The sequence below is a fragment of the Patiria miniata genome, unplaced genomic scaffold (assembly GCF_015706575.1).
Source record: "Patiria miniata isolate m_02_andy unplaced genomic scaffold, ASM1570657v1 HiC_scaffold_21, whole genome shotgun sequence".
NCBI lineage: Eukaryota > Metazoa > Echinodermata > Asteroidea > Valvatida > Asterinidae > Patiria > Patiria miniata.
Genome location: NW_024037060.1, coordinates 1,518,669 through 1,539,050, shown reverse-complemented (window position 1 = coordinate 1,539,050; position 20,382 = coordinate 1,518,669). Strand labels below are relative to the sequence as shown.

Below are 20,382 nucleotides of genomic sequence, written 5' to 3'. Positions count from 1 at the left end.
ACTCATAATCACATGCAGGTCTATGCAAAAAGGGTAGCGAATAGGTAAAAATAGCTTTGGAAAGTCCATCACTCAATATTCTTTCTAATGGCTTTCAAGTCAGGCAGAAAATCTAATCTGACCTGCTTTTTGTCGTCAGCGAGCATACAAAATGTGATGTTCAATTGTACCGGTATGAATGAACATTGTACAACACATTGTAGTTCTGGTAAAATGGAACTGGTTCTATCAAATCCTCATATTGTGTTTTTTTTTAAGTTCCGAATTTAGGACTTTCCTGTAGATATTATTATTACTATTTATTTCTGGTGAAGAAACCAAGAATTCCTCAAAAGCGCCCCACTGGCAATGTAACTCATGAGCCTGAAGAAAAATGTAGAGAGGAGACAATGAAGAAATTACAGTTTTTTAGAGGTGGGAGGAAAACCCCAGAAGAATATTCCATTAACCGTGACCAGGTCCCTAGCCAGTTTTAAACGTAAATGTACTTGTCTAAAAAAAAGTTTATTCCCATGATCATATACTTTTGGGTCGAAAAGTCAAAAAAAGTCAAAAATTATATATTTCCAATGATTTTGTTCAACAATTTTACTTCATGTTTTGTGAAACACCCATCTACTGGTGCCTACATATGGCATGTGCCTCGCTCGAGCAGTACTACAAATCTCCTTATATGGAGATTGGCGGGCACGTGGCGCATACTGCGCTATAAGGCACAGAACACAGCGCTGCCGGGAACAAGTGTTTAACACCAGTCAGTGTTTTATCAACAGTTTAAAACCACCCACATGACGGGCTCTCGACCAATAGGAATTAGTAATCTGTCTTATTTATTAATGAATAATATTTAACCATATGCTGTGTCAACAAACATCTTCAACCCTGTCATCCAAATGTCATTCCAATTTCATAAACCAACACTCATCCATAGGCGAGCAAACCAAAGTCCAGTTCAGTGACCCCTACGTGTACGTAGTCAAGATGGGTTAAAGTGATCATGATTATCATCTCATATCTGTTGTAGTGAATACTGCACGTTTATTCCTCCATTTCAGGCTGAAAATCCAGTTTCGGAGTCCATGACAAGTCATCGAGCACCAAGTCAATTACATGTACAGCTATACAAATAAACTGTAGTAAAGATATTCCTTTTTCAGTGTTATCCCCTGTCACTTGTTACCAGATTTGTGAATTCTCTGAGAGGAGCTTGAATGTTTATAACGACAAATATATTGACATACATTGTAGTCAGATTGGACTTCAAATGTTGCATTATTTGACTTTGTTAAAAATATGGCTCATGTGAAAAACCACCACATCATCCCATCAAAAGAAACTTACCGGTACATATATCTGAAACAGTCTGATTTCTTTCATGGGGATTTTGAACAATGAATGCAAACCAGGCTAATACGATAGAATATGACTACATGTAGCAAAAATTGTTCATGGTTGGGTTTTACCTGGGAAAAAAATATCCTTTATCCAACTATGGATGTCCATCATCATTTGGAGGCTCCATCTACTGGCTGAAATTAGGTTAATGGATAGTGGGGGTCTTGTCATACTACAGCGCGATTGACTTTTAAGAAGTAAAGCTGTGCGGAGGTTTCAAAACAGCTTTTGAATTTCCTTGAACAGTCACCAAAAAACAGTATTACTTGTCACGAGTGGTTTTGTTAATTGCAGGGTTCAGGTATGTGGCTCATTACCAGAGAGGTTGGACAAGAGATTTGGGTCAATCAAATTATATACACTTGACCGACAATGTCAATTTTTTTTTCCTGCAAATGTCATTTTCTGGTAATTTAATGGGTTTTCAAATTGAAGAGATGACAGGCCCGTGCATACACACACCTCTGCAGCGCTGTACATTTTTTGAGTTTAGTATTCAATTATTCAAGTTTGATCGAATACTTGAATGTTTGCAATGCGCCAATCAAATTTAATTTGAGCCAAGCGTCGGCATAAATTGAATGCGTCAGTCGGTCGGCTATTACAGTAAATGGGCTACCAATAGGGCTTCGCATGCAATTGTTGAAAATCTACAATCAGCTTATTAAAATATTAAAAAACATGTATGCAGCGATACACATGTATCTTTTTTTCAAGGTAGCTGACTGGCTGATATTTGAAAGATTTGAAAGATGCAAATTAGAGCTAATATTCCTCACAGAGGCTCTCAATTCAAAGAAACTGTTGACCAAAATGTAGTATTTATCCAACAATAAATCACGCAAAAATATACGATTCAAATAACACAAACATTTTTCTTCAAATCTTCGAATAAGAAAAAGACTATTTGGATATTTGGTATATTCGGCCATCTATTGTTTCTTGCATAGAGTCGAGACAATCTTTTGACTTAATAAAAGAGGAACAAATTTCAGAAAGTTTGTATACAGTACCGATCATTGTAAACCTACCACCGGTTAACGGTAACCAATGGTTACCTATAATCCTCCCGATAATCTCGTTGCGTTTGGACGAAAGGCCGCAAAACGGCATGCTTATCCGATTGGTAAACAGTCTGCGGTCAGGCTAAGGTTGTAAACTTCCTGCCTTCGTTCATGGATTCTATAAACAACGTTCCCTCCTGCAGCAGCCTACACATCGTTTTATTGTTCCAGTACACGCACTTGTGGTTAGATAATGCAGTCGTAAAATCCTTGAGTCAATTATCTGCTATCGTGTATCAACTTTTGACCACGATCTTTCCAGCTGCAAGAAGGCATGCTGACCGATGTATGGTGCAAGTACCTCCAAGGCCGCTTATCATCAAAGATATATACAATGTATAAGTTTTGAAGTTCGCCTGTCAATCATCGTCTCGAAATGGCTTTCCAGACAAGAATATATAGGACACTATTTTATTCCCCGGCTGTAATTGGGGAACATGTATAAAAATGTGCTTGGTCGTTTTTTTAAAGTAAAACAACGACAAACACCTACACGAACTCTCCGTTAAATATCCTGTGGATTTCTGGGAAACATTTAATACGAACTATGCTTAGTTTCTTAACAAATAATATCAAGGTAACCAGCATCCCTTGGACCATTAACTGAACGTCAAAGAACATTTTTAATATATATTCTAGACAAATTTGTCTGGTCCTCTCGATTTTTGAAACAAAACAATTCCCTACATCCCATCCCATTAAATTCTGAACTCCTCGTTAAATCCTGCGAATTCGTGATTTTATTTAATATGAATTGTTCTAAAGTTTTTCTTATTTTTAAAGGAATAAGGGTCAAGATTACCAACAGCCCTTGGTCTTTTAATCGAACAATCAAATATATTCTAAAGTACATTCTAGAGTATCATTAAAACAAAATAATAGGCCGTGCGCTGTTGTTGTTGTAATGTTCTTTTTTAATAAACGAAGAAAATTGTCATTCCCATTTAGGCCAAAAAATACTTCTGCTTCTGATTACATGCTTTTCCAAAATAGGGTCGGTCGGTCGGAATATTTGTTTTTCCTTTTTTTTTTAATGCTGATTGAATGGGGTATTCAATTATATGCGGAGTTTTAGACTGAACTTTTTCCATTGCACTACGAAAGCTACACAAAAAATGCCACAAAAAGTTAACGCTAGTCAAGACTGGAAACTGGCCAAAACTCCGTAATTCATGAGTGAATGCATGTGTGGCCAGCGGGCGACAGACCTCGTTTTTACTGTGGACAATTTTGGGGAAACACGCTGGATCGTATCACTCCAAGTACGAGTAGTGCCATCTCAAAATGAACGCTTGAACACGGAAAATACATACACAGACAAGAGAGATCAAGCTCTGTGAATAAACTTGCTAAAATGTTCCTTCTCCATTGGTGTTTTCTTGGCATTTTTACGACGTCGAATCCGACTGACCAGTAAACAGTGCACCGCGTGGGCCTGCCATGCTAGCGCTCTGCGCTATAGCGAATAGCTACCGTACGTGTACATGCACAGACTGGTTTATACCGCACTTTTTTGTCTTATTTTCTATAGCCTCGGAGAGAGCGAGAGAGAGCGAGAGAGAGCGAGACACCGAATACATTCAAGGGGTTAATTTAATATAATTTGTCTGGTTCTAAATTTCTTGATTGTTACAATAAAAATGCGATTTCCAGAATAACTCAAAAGTCCTAGCCCATTAAATTCCGAACTCTTCGCTAAATCTCCTGTTGATTCCTGTAGACAATTTAATACGAATTATGATACTTAGATTTTGTTATTTTCAGGAATAACATCACGATTATTATCAGCAGCCCTTGGACTTTTATACTGAACGTCAAAGTATATTTACACAATAAAACTATTAAAAGGCCATGCCATTTTATTTTAGAGAGAGACGCCGAATACAACCAAGTGGTTAATTTAATACGGTCTGATTCGCTTGATTTTAAAATAAAACGATTTCCAACGTCCTAGCCCATTAAATTATGAACTCTCAGTTAAATCTTCTGTGAACTCCTGGGGAAACGTAAATACGAATTATGCTTATTTTTTTTTATTTCAAAGGAATAAGATCAAGATTATCAACAGCCCTTGGACTTTTATATTGAACGTCAAAATACATTCTAGAGTAACATCTAGCCTTCACGGAATAATGTAGGCGGGGTGGGGTTTTTTTTTGGGGGGGGGGGGGCGATGGGGGGTTTAAATGAAGAAGAAAGTCTTGCCCCGAAATAAACACATGGAGGGCCCTGCATTTAATGAATTATTTTGGGACTTGGAATATCCCTACCCGACTCGTTATTTTTTCATGTGCATATTCACAAAAGGGGCCCGTGTGAAATTTCAGTTTACCTCATTTTCTGTTTGAAGTTTTTATGGTCTTTGAAAAAAATGCCCAAATAAAATCTTTAAAAAACCTTCCCAGCAGAATGATTGATGGCCGCATTGATCAAATTGATACAACACATCTGTTGCTCGTTATATACAAAGGATCAGTTTGGCATCAGCTAAAGGCGCCGCCGAACTTTGAGGACGGTGTCCCATGAACAGTCTCAGCCAATTAAATGAGCCGGTCGCGGCAAATAAATACGCCATTGGTTGCTTTCTCCACGGACTATTTATGCTTTCATGAATATGACGCGCCTTCCGCACTCAAACGGATATTGATGGCCAATGGCTGGAATTCCTTGCTAGGCTGAGCCGCAGGTGCAGCATGCCCACTGTCATGTCACGCGCCAACCTGGTTGCTTAGAGATACTGTTGCTAGGGAGGCTCCCCTGTGATGTCCCAGACTGCCGGTTGCGTAGCCAGAAAATCTTGCATGGGAGAGAGCGGGTGTGACTATTTTCTCGAATGCTGACGCTTTGGGGACATTTGTGAAGGCAACAACCCCCAAAAAAGTCCTGCTTCCGATTTATATGCCATTCAAAAATAAGGTTGATCGGTAGGGAATTTAATTTTTTTTTCCATTTTTATTATGGAGGGCCAGTGTTTCCCCTGCCCATTCTTTTGTGAGGTGGCCCGCCTCGGCCTTTTTTGGCCAATGTTGCCGCCTCACGGGTACGAAAAAGGAATAAAAAAATATTATAATCAAACCTGTGCATTTTATGTGTGTGTCTTTGTATTTCACCTTCGAATTCTCCGGACTAATGTTAGTGTTCTTTGAGATCGTCATTCGTACCGTAAACCATGGAGAAATTTCTCCATGCGTAAACGAAGTCGATGTACCTGCAATTCTCTAGCTAGTATGGAGCCTTTTCAACGTCCGTGTACGTGTGTATATTACTGGTCGAGTCTGGGTGCAAGTCGACTCGAGATTTTCGACTGAGTGACGAAGTGACAATGATCCCATTTATGGATACACTGCGCAATCCTAAAATGAACGCATATCCTCCGTGCTTTACAAGGCAGATAGTCCCAGAATGCTGCGCACGTTCCGGCTGATTCGCAGTGAGCTCCTCATGTGCAATTGGGCAAGTGATGCGACGATCGTTGGTTGCACAGCACGCGTGCGTACATTATGTATGACCTGGTACCCTGCTCAGCCTGCCAAGCGATCGGTGAATGCAATTTGTTCGTTTTATTTCTCCATGGTTTTCCGAAGGCTACAAAACGGTACCAAGTAACGGTTTTCCAATCAAAAATCCTCAAAATACATGCATAAGAAGTCCACGAAAGGGGGTTTATTCGGAAGCTTGGACTTTCAGGAGAACACGAAAGTTGTTTTTTTTGTCAAAAAAAATAATGCCGGCCCGTTCCGGCAGCCGATGTTATCGGCATGCCGCAACGCGTGATTACGCGTACACGTGCATGTTCCGTGTTGCCGCGTTGTGTGTACCGTGAATGGAGCTGTATTTTACCCGTGTGTTACGGCGGGCTGTGTGGTCGCATTGCGGTGTGGGCCCAGAGTCAGATATGTCTGTCCGTACAATCGTGCCGCGCGGTGTTAGTGTTACGGGGGGAAAAAATCATAACTTTTCTGTAACGAGTGATAAAAAGCCTGATTAAACATTTTGATGGATTCGAAAATTTAGAGGTGTTAAAATAATAATAAAATTTTGACACTAAAAATTTCAGCATGTTTTCAATTTCATTGAATTTTTTTTATTTTAACTATTATTTCTCCAGAATGCAAGCTCAAATGAAACTAATTTAAACGTTAGTGATTTTGTCGTGTGATTCTCTTTCCAATTATACCAAATTTTCCAGGGTTGTAAAAAAATCCAAACAGTGCTCAACTCCCTGGTGGTAGGCCTACATTTTCACAAATAAATAGGGGCCTATGTAGGATTTTTTGAAAAAAACTTCAATAATTTATATCAATATTTTATTCACATATACTGCCCAAAAAAGTAAGAAGAAAGTGACCTTAAATGCCTCACATTGCACCACAGAGCGTCTAGAACGCAACATTTTTCGGGGCCCTTAAGCGGGCCCCGAACCCCACGCCGCAAAGGCTTCGCGCTTCGCGCTCGCGGGGTCTGTTTTCGACCAAATTTATTTTACCACCTCACACCTTCCACCAACCCAGAGGAAACACTGATGGAGGCGTCTGCGCGTAATCAAGGGTAAAAGGTAGGAATTAATGGTTCTAGGGTGTTTTTTCCTTCATTATTTTCCCATAAAAAAATAGGGTAGGTAGGGGCCGTCAAAATAGGGTAAGTCGAGAAACCGGAAGCAGAACTCTGTTTTGGGCCTAAGATGTGGCTTCTATTTCGTCAAATAAAAAGACCACAAAATAATGGGGCCGTATCATAAGTCCGACGCCTCATAGGTCCGACGCCTCATAAGTCCGAAATTTCGGACTTTTGAGGCGTCGGACTTATGAGGCCTAAAATGTATTTATTCCGCTTCATAGGTCCGACGCCTCATAAGTCCGACGCCTCATAAGTCCGACAAATTAAACGCCTCGTTATTCCGTTGTCGGACTTATGAGGCGTCGGACTTATGAGCGGACCCAAAAATAATAGGCCATGCCCATTTATTCACCCGACCTCAGAGAGAGAGACGCCGAATACATTTAAGGAGTTAATTTAATACAATTTGTCTGATTCTCTTTTTTTTTTTAAATGAAACGATTTCACCACATCTTAGCCCATTAAATTCTGAACTGTCAGTTCAATCTCCTGTGAATTCCTGGGGAAAATTTTATACGAATTATGCTTAGTTTTTATTATTTTTAAAGGAATAAAATCAAGATTATCAACACTGAACAGCCCTTGAGCTTTTATTAATACTGAACGTGAAAAATATATTCAAGAGTAACATCTACACAAAATAATGTAGGCAATGTTATGGTTTTTTTAAACGAAGAATAATATCAAAAAAGACATGGAGGTCTCTCTGCATTTAATGACTCATTTTGGGACTTGGAATATCCCTATCCGACTCGTTATTTTGCCATGTGCATATTCACAAAACCGGCCTGGGTGAAATTTCAGTTTCCCTCATTTTTTTTTCCAAAGTTTTCATGGCCTTTGAAAAAATGCCCAGATAAAATATAACAAAAAAACCCTTCCCCGCAGAATGATTGATAGCCGCATTGTTCAAATTGATACAACACATATTCGTTGTTGTTACAAAGATCTATTTGGCATCATTTAAAAGGCGCCGCCGAACTTTGAGGACGGTGTCTGATGAACAGTCTCAGCCAATTAAATGAGCCGGTCCCGGCAAATAAATACGCCATTGGTTGCTTTCTTCACGGACCATTTATGCTTTCATGAATATGACACGCCTTCCACACTCAAATGGATATTGATGGCCAATGGCTGGAATTCCTTGCTAGGCTGAGCCGCAGGTGCAGCAAAACTGTCACATTCCAACCTGGTTGCCTAGAGATACTGTTGCTAGGGAGGCTCCCCTGTGATGTCCCAGACTGCCGGTTGCGTAGCCAGAAAATCTTGCATGTGAGAGAGGGTGTGACTATTTTCTCGAATGCTGACGCTTTGGGGACATTTGTGAAGGCAACAAACAAAAAAGTTCTGCTTCCGATTATTTTTTCATGGCGTTCAAAAATATGGTAGGTATGGTAGGTAGGGAATGTATTTTAAATTTTTTTTGACATTTTTTTTGGTAGGATCATTATGGAGACGTATGCGGCACAAGGTAGACATTGATGGTATCGGGTGTTTTGTTCTCATTTTCCCATATAAAAATAGGGCAGGTAGGGAACCGGAAGCAGAACTTTCTTTTGGCCTAAGATGCGGCTTCTATTTCGTTTAATAATTTTTTTAAAGATAATCTGAGCTTGAACGTTACGTACAAAATACAAATAAACGATCTTCCTCAGGCCTGGAAAATGTCTTTCTTGAAGTGACATTTTTGAAGTGACAGTGACACTATATTTGACAACACTAGCAGAAGATTGAGTTCTTCTTTATTTGTATTTCGCCTCTGGAAATGTTTTTTTCCTAACATTTTCGTATTCCCCCCCCCCCCCAAAATACCCAGGCGGCCTCTCAAAGAAAGAAGCCTGATTACCCCCCCCCCCCCCCGGCATGATACTATATAGGTCGTTTTTTAGACCGCTCTTTGGATACGTACGTACTATACAGTCTATACTGTAGAACGTTTTCGTGAAATGTTCTGAAAACCGGTATCCACTCATCATACTCATACTGTAGTGTAGCGGCCTGTTGGTACATGTATGAGTGCAGAATTACTCCAGGTAACAATGTTATTATCTCGCAGTGTTTGCTAAGGATTAAGCGCAGATAAGAAGCGTTCGCCGACCTCATAAAAACGAACTACCGCCACGAGATCTGCCTGTGGTTCAATGGTAAACACAACAACGTGTACTGCAGCAATAAAACGATATCGACTTGCCGCTTGACTGCAGGATCGTTTGTGGTTTTTTAATCCCCGCTAATCTGCCTTCCGTAGTGGGCAGAGCTGAAACACTTTGACGAAGAACGTATTTACCGTATACCAGGAATTGTTTACTCTGATCGGTACTGTACCTTTAAGACATCAACCTCTTGTGATGTGCTGCATGCGTGGTATGACAGCACCTCCAGGGCCACTTTCTGACGTGCCATTGCCTTTTCCACCTCATTGTACATCAATGTGTTGTTGATTCCTAGTCCACAGAATATCGTGAAGGCCTGCACCAAAAGAAACGGATTGAAAAACGAAAATGTATGAATTGCATTTTGAACAATTAAGCCAGAATTGGCATACATGTACGTATTAAGTCAATTTTGTACCTGCCGCTAAAACAAAAAATATTACGTATACGTATACGTAGGAAATAATTTAAATATATCTTCATTTGCAAAAGACAAATTGGAGTTGAAATCATTGAGACAGACCTACTAGCGATTCAAACTCTCATCTTCGATTAAATCATAACAGACCCCTCTATCCCGCCTTTAGCCAATGGGGAGGCAAAGAAACGCTGCCCAACTATCCCATTACAAAAAACTGGCCTGGAGCGTGGATCCATACCAGGCATCGATCTGTCTGAAAATAGCCACTGCTTCGACAACAGGTTGCTTGAAGATGCGAATAAAAAAATGGGGTCAGTGGTACTTGTCATCATGAGTTTGGAAGTGGCGTCGCGGCTCACATTCCAGACCCTAACCGGAGTCTGTTTTCAGTGTCCACTTTGCATCCAGGTCAAGTTAATGGCGTAAAAACATCAACATCTTGTTTTTCCCTCCATTTTTCTTTCTCTTTTAAAATTCAGGTTGAGGATTCATTCCTCATGTTCCACTACTGGTGACCTCACTACAGTAAGCTCATATCTCATCTGGGCCCTATTTCAATTTCTCCATATTATTTGACTTAGTTTGGAAAATATTCTACTCTAAAAAATATGGATCTTCTATCAAATGTGGCTCCAAATATTTCCAAAATATGTAAGGCCCATCCATTTGAAAGTGAATAAGTTGCATTATAACTAAGTGAATTTATGAAAACTTATAGAACATACATACGGTAGTACATGTACACAGCTCTTTGTAAACTACATGTTTTTTCGCTTTATTGTATTCTTAAATTGTGTTTAACTGTAAAACAGCTTTCAGTACTCTAAAAGGTAACATTATGATGTTTATTGCGTTTTTGAAACAAACTCTTCATATATTCCTATACATGTACATGTACGTATTCCACTGACTTTTAATCTCTTTTCACTGATAGAGAAAGATAGTCATCACCTAGCCTCAAGTCAAACCATCCTTCCCCTTGACTGTCAAAAACCAGTCGGGCAACAAACTTACAGTACAGAACGTTGAAATAAAAAAAAGTTGACTTCAGATTTTTTGATCTCTGAAAACTACTAGCTGACATTTGTAGCGATGGAAAGTCAGTCTATCGACTTGAATTATGCAGTGAAGCGTAGGAGGTCAAATTGATGCTAGGAGAATTTAAGTACAGGTATGTACCAGTACATGTAGGCTTGTACAAACAATGTAGATCCTTAACAAACAATACAAAAATTCAAGAGGATTTTTATGCCTTTCACGTTCTGTTTGCTCTATGATGCGGCCAAAGGTCCCTGTCCAATCACGTCTCCTCCTTGAGGGGCTATATCATTATGTTGTTATTTATTGCGTTTGACACCCTCGGCTAAACAGCTCGATACCTCCGAGCCTTTGATAGATGCCAGCAGGTGCTAAGCTTGGCTACCCAGGGGCAACAAATCTCCTCCAGCTCCGGTGCAGGTGTTGATCGGCTGCGGTTCATGTAAATATCACCCCACCAACAACTGGATAAATCAAGGTTGATGTATGTTTGATGGGAGAAAAAAGGCTCTGCATAATTCAGCAGGATTTAGGGATGTGGAGAAGGCAAAAACATGGTGCACACGTAATCTTTGCAGAAGGATTTGAAAGCATTTACACATGTACAAGTATCTTAAATAAATAGTGTTTACGAGGGATGTGTTTAAGACCACTCAATAAATACATCTGCATATATACATTTGTACATGTACAATTGATATGTGAAAAATGAAGATGCAAAAAGTATGAAGGATGAATCGACTGAACTGAAATTTTGACAGGTTAATTGTACTGTTGTTCCTTGAATCGGAAAAAAAACCCAGCTTTTGCATCTGGTCTTCATTGCCTTTAACACTAACCTCTTAAACTGCACAATATGTAAATGTACAATGTACATTGTACATGTATGTTCGATGTGCATCAGACAAAGTTTTAAAATGTCACTTTAATCTTTTAATAACCATGGATGATGAACGTACAAAGATTCCTATCAGCACCGTGTTAAAAAAAAGAAAAAAGAAAAAAAAGGTACATGTACCGTATGCAGGAGTGCGGCTTAAAATTAATCTCTTAAATCATACTGTATATTAGATCCTAGTCAATGAATTCTATAAACATTCCAATTTTTTGCTTGAACCCAATTGTCGGGGGAAAAGGTCCAACATGCCCGGCAGGCAATGAGCACGGAACCCTTGCTTATCAAGTCTGTCTGAATACATACGAGTCAGATTTATCAAAAAGCCATTAACCAACCGAAACCAATAATTAGCGAAACGTATCCTAACTTATGAATGCAGGGGCACGTCGCAGCTGCGACGGTTTCACAAGGGAAAATGGGGGGACTCTAAGAAAAATGGACGTGTGCAACATGCCAAATCTTAAGATAGGATGGCTGTGAGTGTGCCAAGATGGCTTGTTTTGCTGGAAGGAAAAACTGGGAATACTTATATGGGGAGTCACGGCTAAGGTACAAGTGCCATTTGAACCTTGCTTATCAAAATAATGAGAGAGTGTGCATATTTTGTGGGGCGGGTGGAGGGCAGGGGGGTGGGGGAGAAGGGATGAGGGGCTTATGTGGATGGGGGAGGAGGAGGTTTTTGCAGTACACAATGTACATTCATGAATAGTATTCATTGGGAAGTTAATACCGGTATTATAAAAATATTAAGCAGGTTTCGTTGGTCAATATTTTCAAATTTTGGTGCTCAGATACTTTTCTTTGATTACAAGTAGTGCAGGATTGAAATGGCTGGTACATGTACATGTACAAACTGCAAGCTACTGAAAAGTTTCTACGGTCGTACATCTCCAGCATGACATGCACCCAAAGTGCCAGTCCATCAATGAATGGTTTATTAAGCTGCAGACTATATTTCTGCCCGAGTGGTTATCCCTTTTTTACTACCGTGCCACGCGATTCAAGCGTTGAAGACTGATTAATCAATATCACTTGAAGATGGGGCAAATTGGAGTGTCGCGTCCTAAATGGCAAACTGGCATCACGGCGACCCATGCAGACGCTTTTTTGTCGCATGGGGGAGGCTTTCTGACATTTCCAGGGGAATGTGAATCGAGGCAGTCACGCAGCTACAATTCAATCAGGGTAACATAGGTTAGGAGGCAAGGAATGGAGGGGGGGGGGGAATGGGAGTAGTCATTAGAAAGAAGGACTTTCACAGACTGGACGGATGGGAAAGACAGGAATAACAAGGTAGATGTTTGAAATGGGTAAGTGGGAGGAGGGACCAAAAGAAGTCCACGAAGAGGAAGAATGTCAAGAACAATCAAAATGGGAACAAAAGTGTATGGGAAAAAGAGCAATACTTTTTTTCACTACAGGGACACAATCACTGCAACACAACAAGCTAAAGGGAAAACGCTAACAAATGAGTAGACAAATATTGAACAAATCACGGAGATAAAAGAAGCAGACACAAATTCCTTCAAAAAAGTTAAAAAGCAAATATGCAAAAGACACATGTTTGCAAATTTTACTACAAAGAATTAAAAGTAAGCTACATGTATGTAATCCAGGATTAAAAAAGAACAATAAAATTGTTTTAAAAAAAAGCAGCTCAACTTTAAATTGAACATCCAGGCAGAAAATGTAACAAAAATAACAAACGTCTAGACAAGAACTATGACTAGAATAAACTTAATTAATTGATGATGAAGTGACAGGCTGAACGCTCAATAGCGCTATCTGACTGCGGTGTTCTGAGAAGAATGAGTCATTTAATTAATTAAAGAGACAGCATTCGATTTTGAAAATCCAGCACACTCCTTTGTCGCTTTAAAGTGTTATTCTATAAGCCGCCTGAAGAATTCTGTGTTGAAAGTCAGGTCCGCATCACAATTGCTCTTGAGAAATTCAATCCTTTGCCAGACATGCCAGCGGGGAAAAACAAGTAATGCCTTTTCATCATGTTCATCTGTTCCTGCTACTAATTTTGTTTTTAGAAAAAACACAGAATGACTTGGCTAAGTTCAATCCAATGACGAGAGGAGAGGTACATGTTGTATGTATTTAAGAGGGATCCGGCTGTTATTGTTAAGCGACGGGGAAATGAGTCTCTTAGCTTTGCAGTCATGACTGTGCCAGCCCATCTTTGAAGTGCGCAAATAATGTACAATGTGCACTGTTTTCATGGTTTGGGAGAAAGTCACCACAGAAGCAAAGTTTGCAAACATGAGCAAATGCCTAAGTGCTGTGGAGAGCTGTGGTCCAATGGTTACGGTGTTACTCATGTGCCGTACAATAGTACGCGGGTCCGAACCCTGACGGGGAACATGATGCTTGCGTTCTTGGGCAAGACACTTTACTACATTTGCCTCTCTCCACCCAGGAGTATAAATGGGTACCTGTGAAGGTAGAGACCAGAATGCGCTGATTTCAAGCTGCTGCAAAAACTTGTCTCAAGGCCTGACAATCAGGGGTTATCATTGTGAAGCGCTTTGAGACATTTTCATTTTGTGGTAAAACACCAAGTTTTTATTAAGTCAAGAAAAGCAAAACAAGACAAGCCTCGTAAAGCTGGTTTAAGTGCACACAAAACTATAGTCCATTGATTCTCAATGGACATTCACAGAAGCATTTTCATGCATGCATATGGTTTACACAATCGGCACACGTATCCTTGTGATGGAGGTATAGTGCTATCACATATGATTATGCCCCGTAACACTGATGAATGGGCTAAATCTGGCCCATATAGTGTAAACATTTTGCACATGACAATTAAAACCTCCAATGAATAGCCATTTTGAAACAATAGAATAGAATTGTGTGCACTCTGGTACCAGCTTTGCTAGGCTTGCCTTGTCTTGTATTCAATTCATTTCTGCACTGCACGTGAGCATACATGCATATTTCATGAATGACGCACGCATGTGGGTGTACGGTACATGTGTACATGTACATGTACACACAAGTGCGTATTTGCCTGCAATTGGGAACCTATATTGTCCCTCTTTTGTTTGTACCCTAACTTTTTAGGAAGACCTCACATATGTTTTGTACACATCGCCAAATTGGGGACCTTCGGGAATTGGGGACCCTATTGTCCTCTATTGTTCAATGTCTCCTATTGAATGCAGAAACAAACTCATTTACACAAATGTGCATGTATGGTTACCAGTATGTACCGGTAAGGTGATCAGGTGATAAACGTAACAGTCAAAGAAATTTGGTAACACCTGTGCGAGCACAACATTTAGGAGTAACAGTTGGTGCACCTACACATACTGGTAGCTGTGCATACATGTAGCAACAACTCTTAAAGGTTGTCTGACATTGAATACACACAAAAATACCCTCTAATGATCTTTTGAAAGTCTCAGGATGAATGCCAGTTGAGGATCCTTATTCTTGTCTGATTTCTGCGATTAAGTTGCCCGGGATATAGGTTTTGAGCGGAGAGGGTCACATTACTACAGAAACCAATCCGTGAAATGCCAAGCGTGGTCCCTGGATGGTGAGTGGGAAGCTAATCCATGATTCATCATACTGAAAGGTAATGCCGCAGATCAGGTTCCAGACCTCCAATCCCATATTGCTTTTTTTTCTTCCCTCTTTGATCCCACCGCAAACAACGATACAGCCACTGATGAATTCAGGTCATAGCCGTGCAGACATTCTACTCCTACGCATAAAATATAGAATACTTTCTTTTTTTTTGCAAGTGAACATGTTATCTTGTTAAATGGAGCTTTAATAAGGTAATGAGATGGGATGTACGTGTACCGGTACATCAGAACAAAACGGGTGTATAACAAAGGAATTGCCACATTGGAATTACCAGAAACACATGCAAAACTCCAAACAGCATTCTTCCGACGTGTCTTACAATGAAATTGCTGAATTTCTCCATATCTCAAACACCTTCAGTCAACCAATCAGTACAAACATTGTATTGCTGCTCGGTCAAACATTTGACCAATTCGAATGGGCTTCAACTGTCTGCTCAACTTTTTTCTTCTCCGTAACTCGGGAACAATACATTGAGGCTGCTCTCAGAAAACGTTAATGTAACTTAAAACTCTCACTTTGTGGCAACAGATGTACATACTTTATGTACAAATGAATTTTGTTCATTTAGAACTTCAGTTGTCAGATATCATTTTGCGATAAGAGACCAATCATGCATGCCCCCTTTTTTTTAAATTATTATTAACCTTAACCCACCCTCATCCCACCCTATTTTTTTCTGGCTCACCCAAATAAAAATCTACAGCAAAGTAAACAGATTTTGCCCACCCTTCAATGTATATTTTTTTTTCAATGTAATGGACACAATTTTTTTCTTAGCCTAGAACCACGTTTTGAAAAGATTTGCCTAGTGTTAACGTGTGGAATTTGTTCACATTGCCCAAAGTAAATGTACATGAACACCTAAAAAAAAAAATGTGTACAATGCCTAATGGAAAGCGTCAGATACAGTGATACACTCTTTTAGTATACATTATCAACTGACATGTGGAAAAAACCTAAAAGCCATCGCTTTCGATTTACACCACTAGTTGGGTGAGCGAGGCGAGAGCAAATAGAGGAAACCTTTAGTAACCACGGCAACCGGTGTTGTGGTACTCCAGAGGACAAATACAAACTGGCAACGTCGTGGGTTCGGTCGGGTCGTTTTGAGATGACAGTTGACTCTGGGTGTCGGCCTCAAGCCTAATGCCTGTAACTGTTACTGGCTTGATGCACTGCATACATCTGTAGTTCCACACAGTGAATGTGAACATGATCGGCATTTTCCCTTTATTCAAGACTCTGAGGCAAATTTCCATTTGTGAGTCACCAACAAACAGGCTTAATGATGGGATTTTTCAGGTATGCACTTATAGAGAAGAAAAAGAAAGCAATTGTTAACATATTAAATGAGCAAAAACAGTGGGTAGAATGGTGAACAATACAGTGATAGTGTTGTACAGACTGTTATGCAATATGGAAAAAATATTAGGAGTTGGTCAGATTTGTTGGTACATGTACCGGTATTGTACACAATTTTGATTTGAAATGAATAACAAGGAGAGTATTTACCGGTAAACCCAGGCTTCGAAATGCAGTTTTATTTCAAATGCAGTTTTGTTTCTGTAAACTTCCGTACATGTACCGGTATATGTACATATGTACATGTATATTATGGAGGATGCATCTTTGGGTGAATCAAGTCATTTAATTCAAGACAGATTGTCATTTCAAGGCATCACAAATCTCACCTCACTACAAACTACAATACACCCAAGGTGCCACAGCCGGTGCTGCCTCATCCAACCATTGACATTAATGTTCCATCCATCGGAATTCTCCCTCCGCGGCACACAATAAATTCCATCATCCAACTGACCGGAATAAGTCAATACAAACCACATTCAAGTTCCCTTCTCGTATTTGCTGCCTCCACTTGGGAAGACACAAAGGAGGCAAAACGCTGACGTCTTCTGACATTTGAAGGGGAAAAAAATAATAATACCGGGCTTTCCGGAGCCTCCTTGACAGAAAAAAGGTGAGATGTTGAGCCAGCTGATTCGAGCATTGGAGCCATCTGCCACTGTATTAAAGTCTTAATTTTTTCTTGGCGAAGGGAAAAACCCAATATACACGTATGTAAGATTTACATTATACCCGATGCAAATTCCATCTTATAAAAATACAATCTTGGCGTATAGACCACTAGTGTCAGACAGTTCTACCGTAGTTGAGAAATGTCCATCTGACAGGTCCTATTCTACATACACAAGGTGCATCTAGGATACTTTTGCAGGAATCTTTACAAGAAATCCCAGAAGCACCTGGAATATGAGCATTTTTGTACAGAAAAAAATCCCCCCCCCAAAAATAATAAGGACATGTAACATGGTGCAGGTTTAAAGGGATTTTGAGAGATACTAAACTTTCAAATAAACCACAAATTGGCTGTTTATCCTCCCCGTTTGCTATTTTCAGGGTTTGCAGCATTGCTAATGTTGCTAGCATCGTGACTTTAGGCATATACTACATGGCATACGGGTTCATGGCTTCTGACCAGTGCCCCTTGAACAAAGACCGTGACAAAACTGGGCAACGACCATCATAGGGCTGGATAGCTCAGTTGCTGGAGCACCGGTACGGTGTTCCAGAGGTCGCAGGTACAAACAGGTTGACTGGAATATTTAAGCTAATGCAGACAAAGCAAGAGAATCAAGTGCACATGTCCACCTGCCCATATTTAGCAGTCACAGAAAATGCAAATATATCGAGGCTGGATGGTGATGACAAACAGTCCCCCAACCCTTCAGCCTCATTACTGATTTGGCTTCACTCCAATCCTCGAAATCGATGCCTGTACTCTCAGCAACAATTGTGTATATTGACGTTTTGTTAAACTCGGCACGCCGCTGAGCCCATATGTACATGTACGCGTACATATAATAGTAAAAGTCTATCCCCACTACTTACTTGTACATGTACATACCGGCACAGTTTTTGATCTTACCTCAAACAGCTGTTCATCATTTTCGTCAAAAGGGAAGCCATCTGTTCGATTCAGAATCTGAGCCACACCTGTGGAGGCACAAAATGTAAACACTGATCACAATCGCCGGACGTTGTTTTAATACCTTAATTTATGTATCTGTGATGAGTTCAGCTCTTGGAAAGGACAAACAACACGTCACGTGATGTCCACCTGGAAGAACAATGTCTGTAGTATGCTCACAGGAATTTGCCTCTGTTAACACAGGGATTTCTCCTCAGTCAATTCAGTCCAACATTTGCGCAAAAATTGAAATGAATTGATTTCTATGACAATGAACTTTGTACATACACTACATGTACCGGTACACGTACGTGTAGTGCATCTGTGTACTTGACATTGACTTCATCCTAAGAATTTTTGCCATTAAATCGATTGCAAATTCATAGTGAACACATTTCTGAGCAGTATCTACAGTACATGTACGTAAGTCCTATGGGTATACAGTTGAAGAGCACTTGAACACAGCTGCCACTGTTCACAGGTGCACTTTTCTCAGACAAACAGGTCTTTTCCACATTCATTTAAAAAAATTATTATGACTTTTGATGCAATCTGTACAGCTCCAAGAACAAAGTACATGTATGCCCATGGGTGGCGATATGGTGTATGTACCAGGTAAAGTGTTATTACTGAATGATTAAACATTTGACAGAAATTTCTGTCATTGACCAGTTTGCTTCATTTGTAAAGGGCTTAAAATTACAAGTTTGTACCTTTTGCATTTTTTCTGTCATGCTTTACATGTAGGCCTACATGTATGTAAAACTTCAACATACGGTATCAAAGGCCCTACGTATATAACATGTACATCTATACCTATTAAAATACGTACAAAGAGAACACTGAGATCTCACACACAGTATTGCTTTAACATTTGGGTCATTCCATAAATTTGGGGTGTACTTTTTTCCTGTCCTAGTTATGATTTTAAAATTCTGATGCAAGCTTTAGTTAATGCAGTCCTCTTCCAAGAGCAATTATGAATAACAAACTATCTAGCCAAAAAAAGTTTGACGTCAATCTTCAAACACTTTTGATACTTGAATAGCAAATTACAGGAACAGGAAAAAGGTCGCACTGTAGACCCTAAACTTATAGAATAACCCATTTCCATGAAGATCATGAACAAATTACTTGAATGGGACGGATGACAAACTTTGTCTCTCCGGTATCCCATCCCTTAAACCCCCCGAGGTAGTCATTTAGTCTCAGTCTCGCACCCGATTTCCGAGCGGTCTCAAGTGTCAGGTTAACTGATTCTTACACAAAGAGAGAGCTAGACCTGTACTCTCGATCTGAAAGCCATGTGTTCTTGCACGGCACAAAGACTGCAATCTGGACTATGGTACGAAGTGGGAAAAAAAAATGGTGAGACCGCATCCGAGAGAACTCGATGCGACAGAATTCATTATTCATGCCAGAAATGCATCTCGTGTTAACTGGATGGTAGTCATATCCATCGGTCGCCAACCGACCGTCTCTGTTTCAATCAATGGCCCGAGAGCAACCTGATAGAGCCGCGGCTCCTTGGCCATGTGTGCTTGTAGTCTGGGCGCAGGCCGAACCGATCTTTAAAGGCGCACAAAATGCCATTCAGTTCGTGAACCCGTACTGGCCGGTGCATAGCGTGTCATTGCCCCACGCACATCAAGGACTTGAAGTGGATTGAATTTACGCAAGTCCCGATAGCTGATCTGATGTGCGTAATCAATCTGATCTGATGCAATGACAGACCATGAGCATGATAACAAGTTCTGCATATGAAGCCTGCTCGATCATTTCTTAATTTTACATTTTATAATGTTCCAGTATATAGTTACAATGTACCGATACATGTTCTGTCAGACTTAACATAATGTAATACAGATTTCTGAAAGTTCATAATGTGCTCAATGTTCAACCACTAATAAAATTTACCACATCTTTATTTTTTTCCATACTTGTGTATACCATAAAGTGACGGGTTCATTATTATTTCCAGGCCAGTGACACGTACACTGTACTGTTGTAATCAGATTTTGACTACACGTACAGGTGTATGGGACTAAATTTAAAAAGCAACATAAGTACAGTAAAGCTAAATTTGATTTTCCTCATGCAATACCACAAGATGATTGATTGATAAGATGGATGTTGGAACATACATGTACATGCCTGCTCATTCATGCATGTTGTGTACTTGGCACAAACCCTTT

General features: G+C 39.9%; 1 protein-coding gene across 1 annotated transcript in view; it reads right to left on the bottom strand.

Annotated features, from left to right (window-relative positions):
- LOC119729591 (dual 3',5'-cyclic-AMP and -GMP phosphodiesterase 11A-like) overlaps positions 1-20,382 on the bottom strand; it is a 67,993-nt gene that overhangs the window by 12,505 nt on the left and 35,106 nt on the right. The window contains exons 6-7 of the mRNA XM_038202212.1: positions 18,146-18,213; positions 9,402-9,545 (exon numbers count right to left, since the gene is read on the bottom strand). Coding sequence (XP_038058140.1) covers positions 9,402-9,545; positions 18,146-18,213 — 212 coding nt within the window. The remainder of the gene's footprint in view (positions 1-9,401; positions 9,546-18,145; positions 18,214-20,382) is intronic.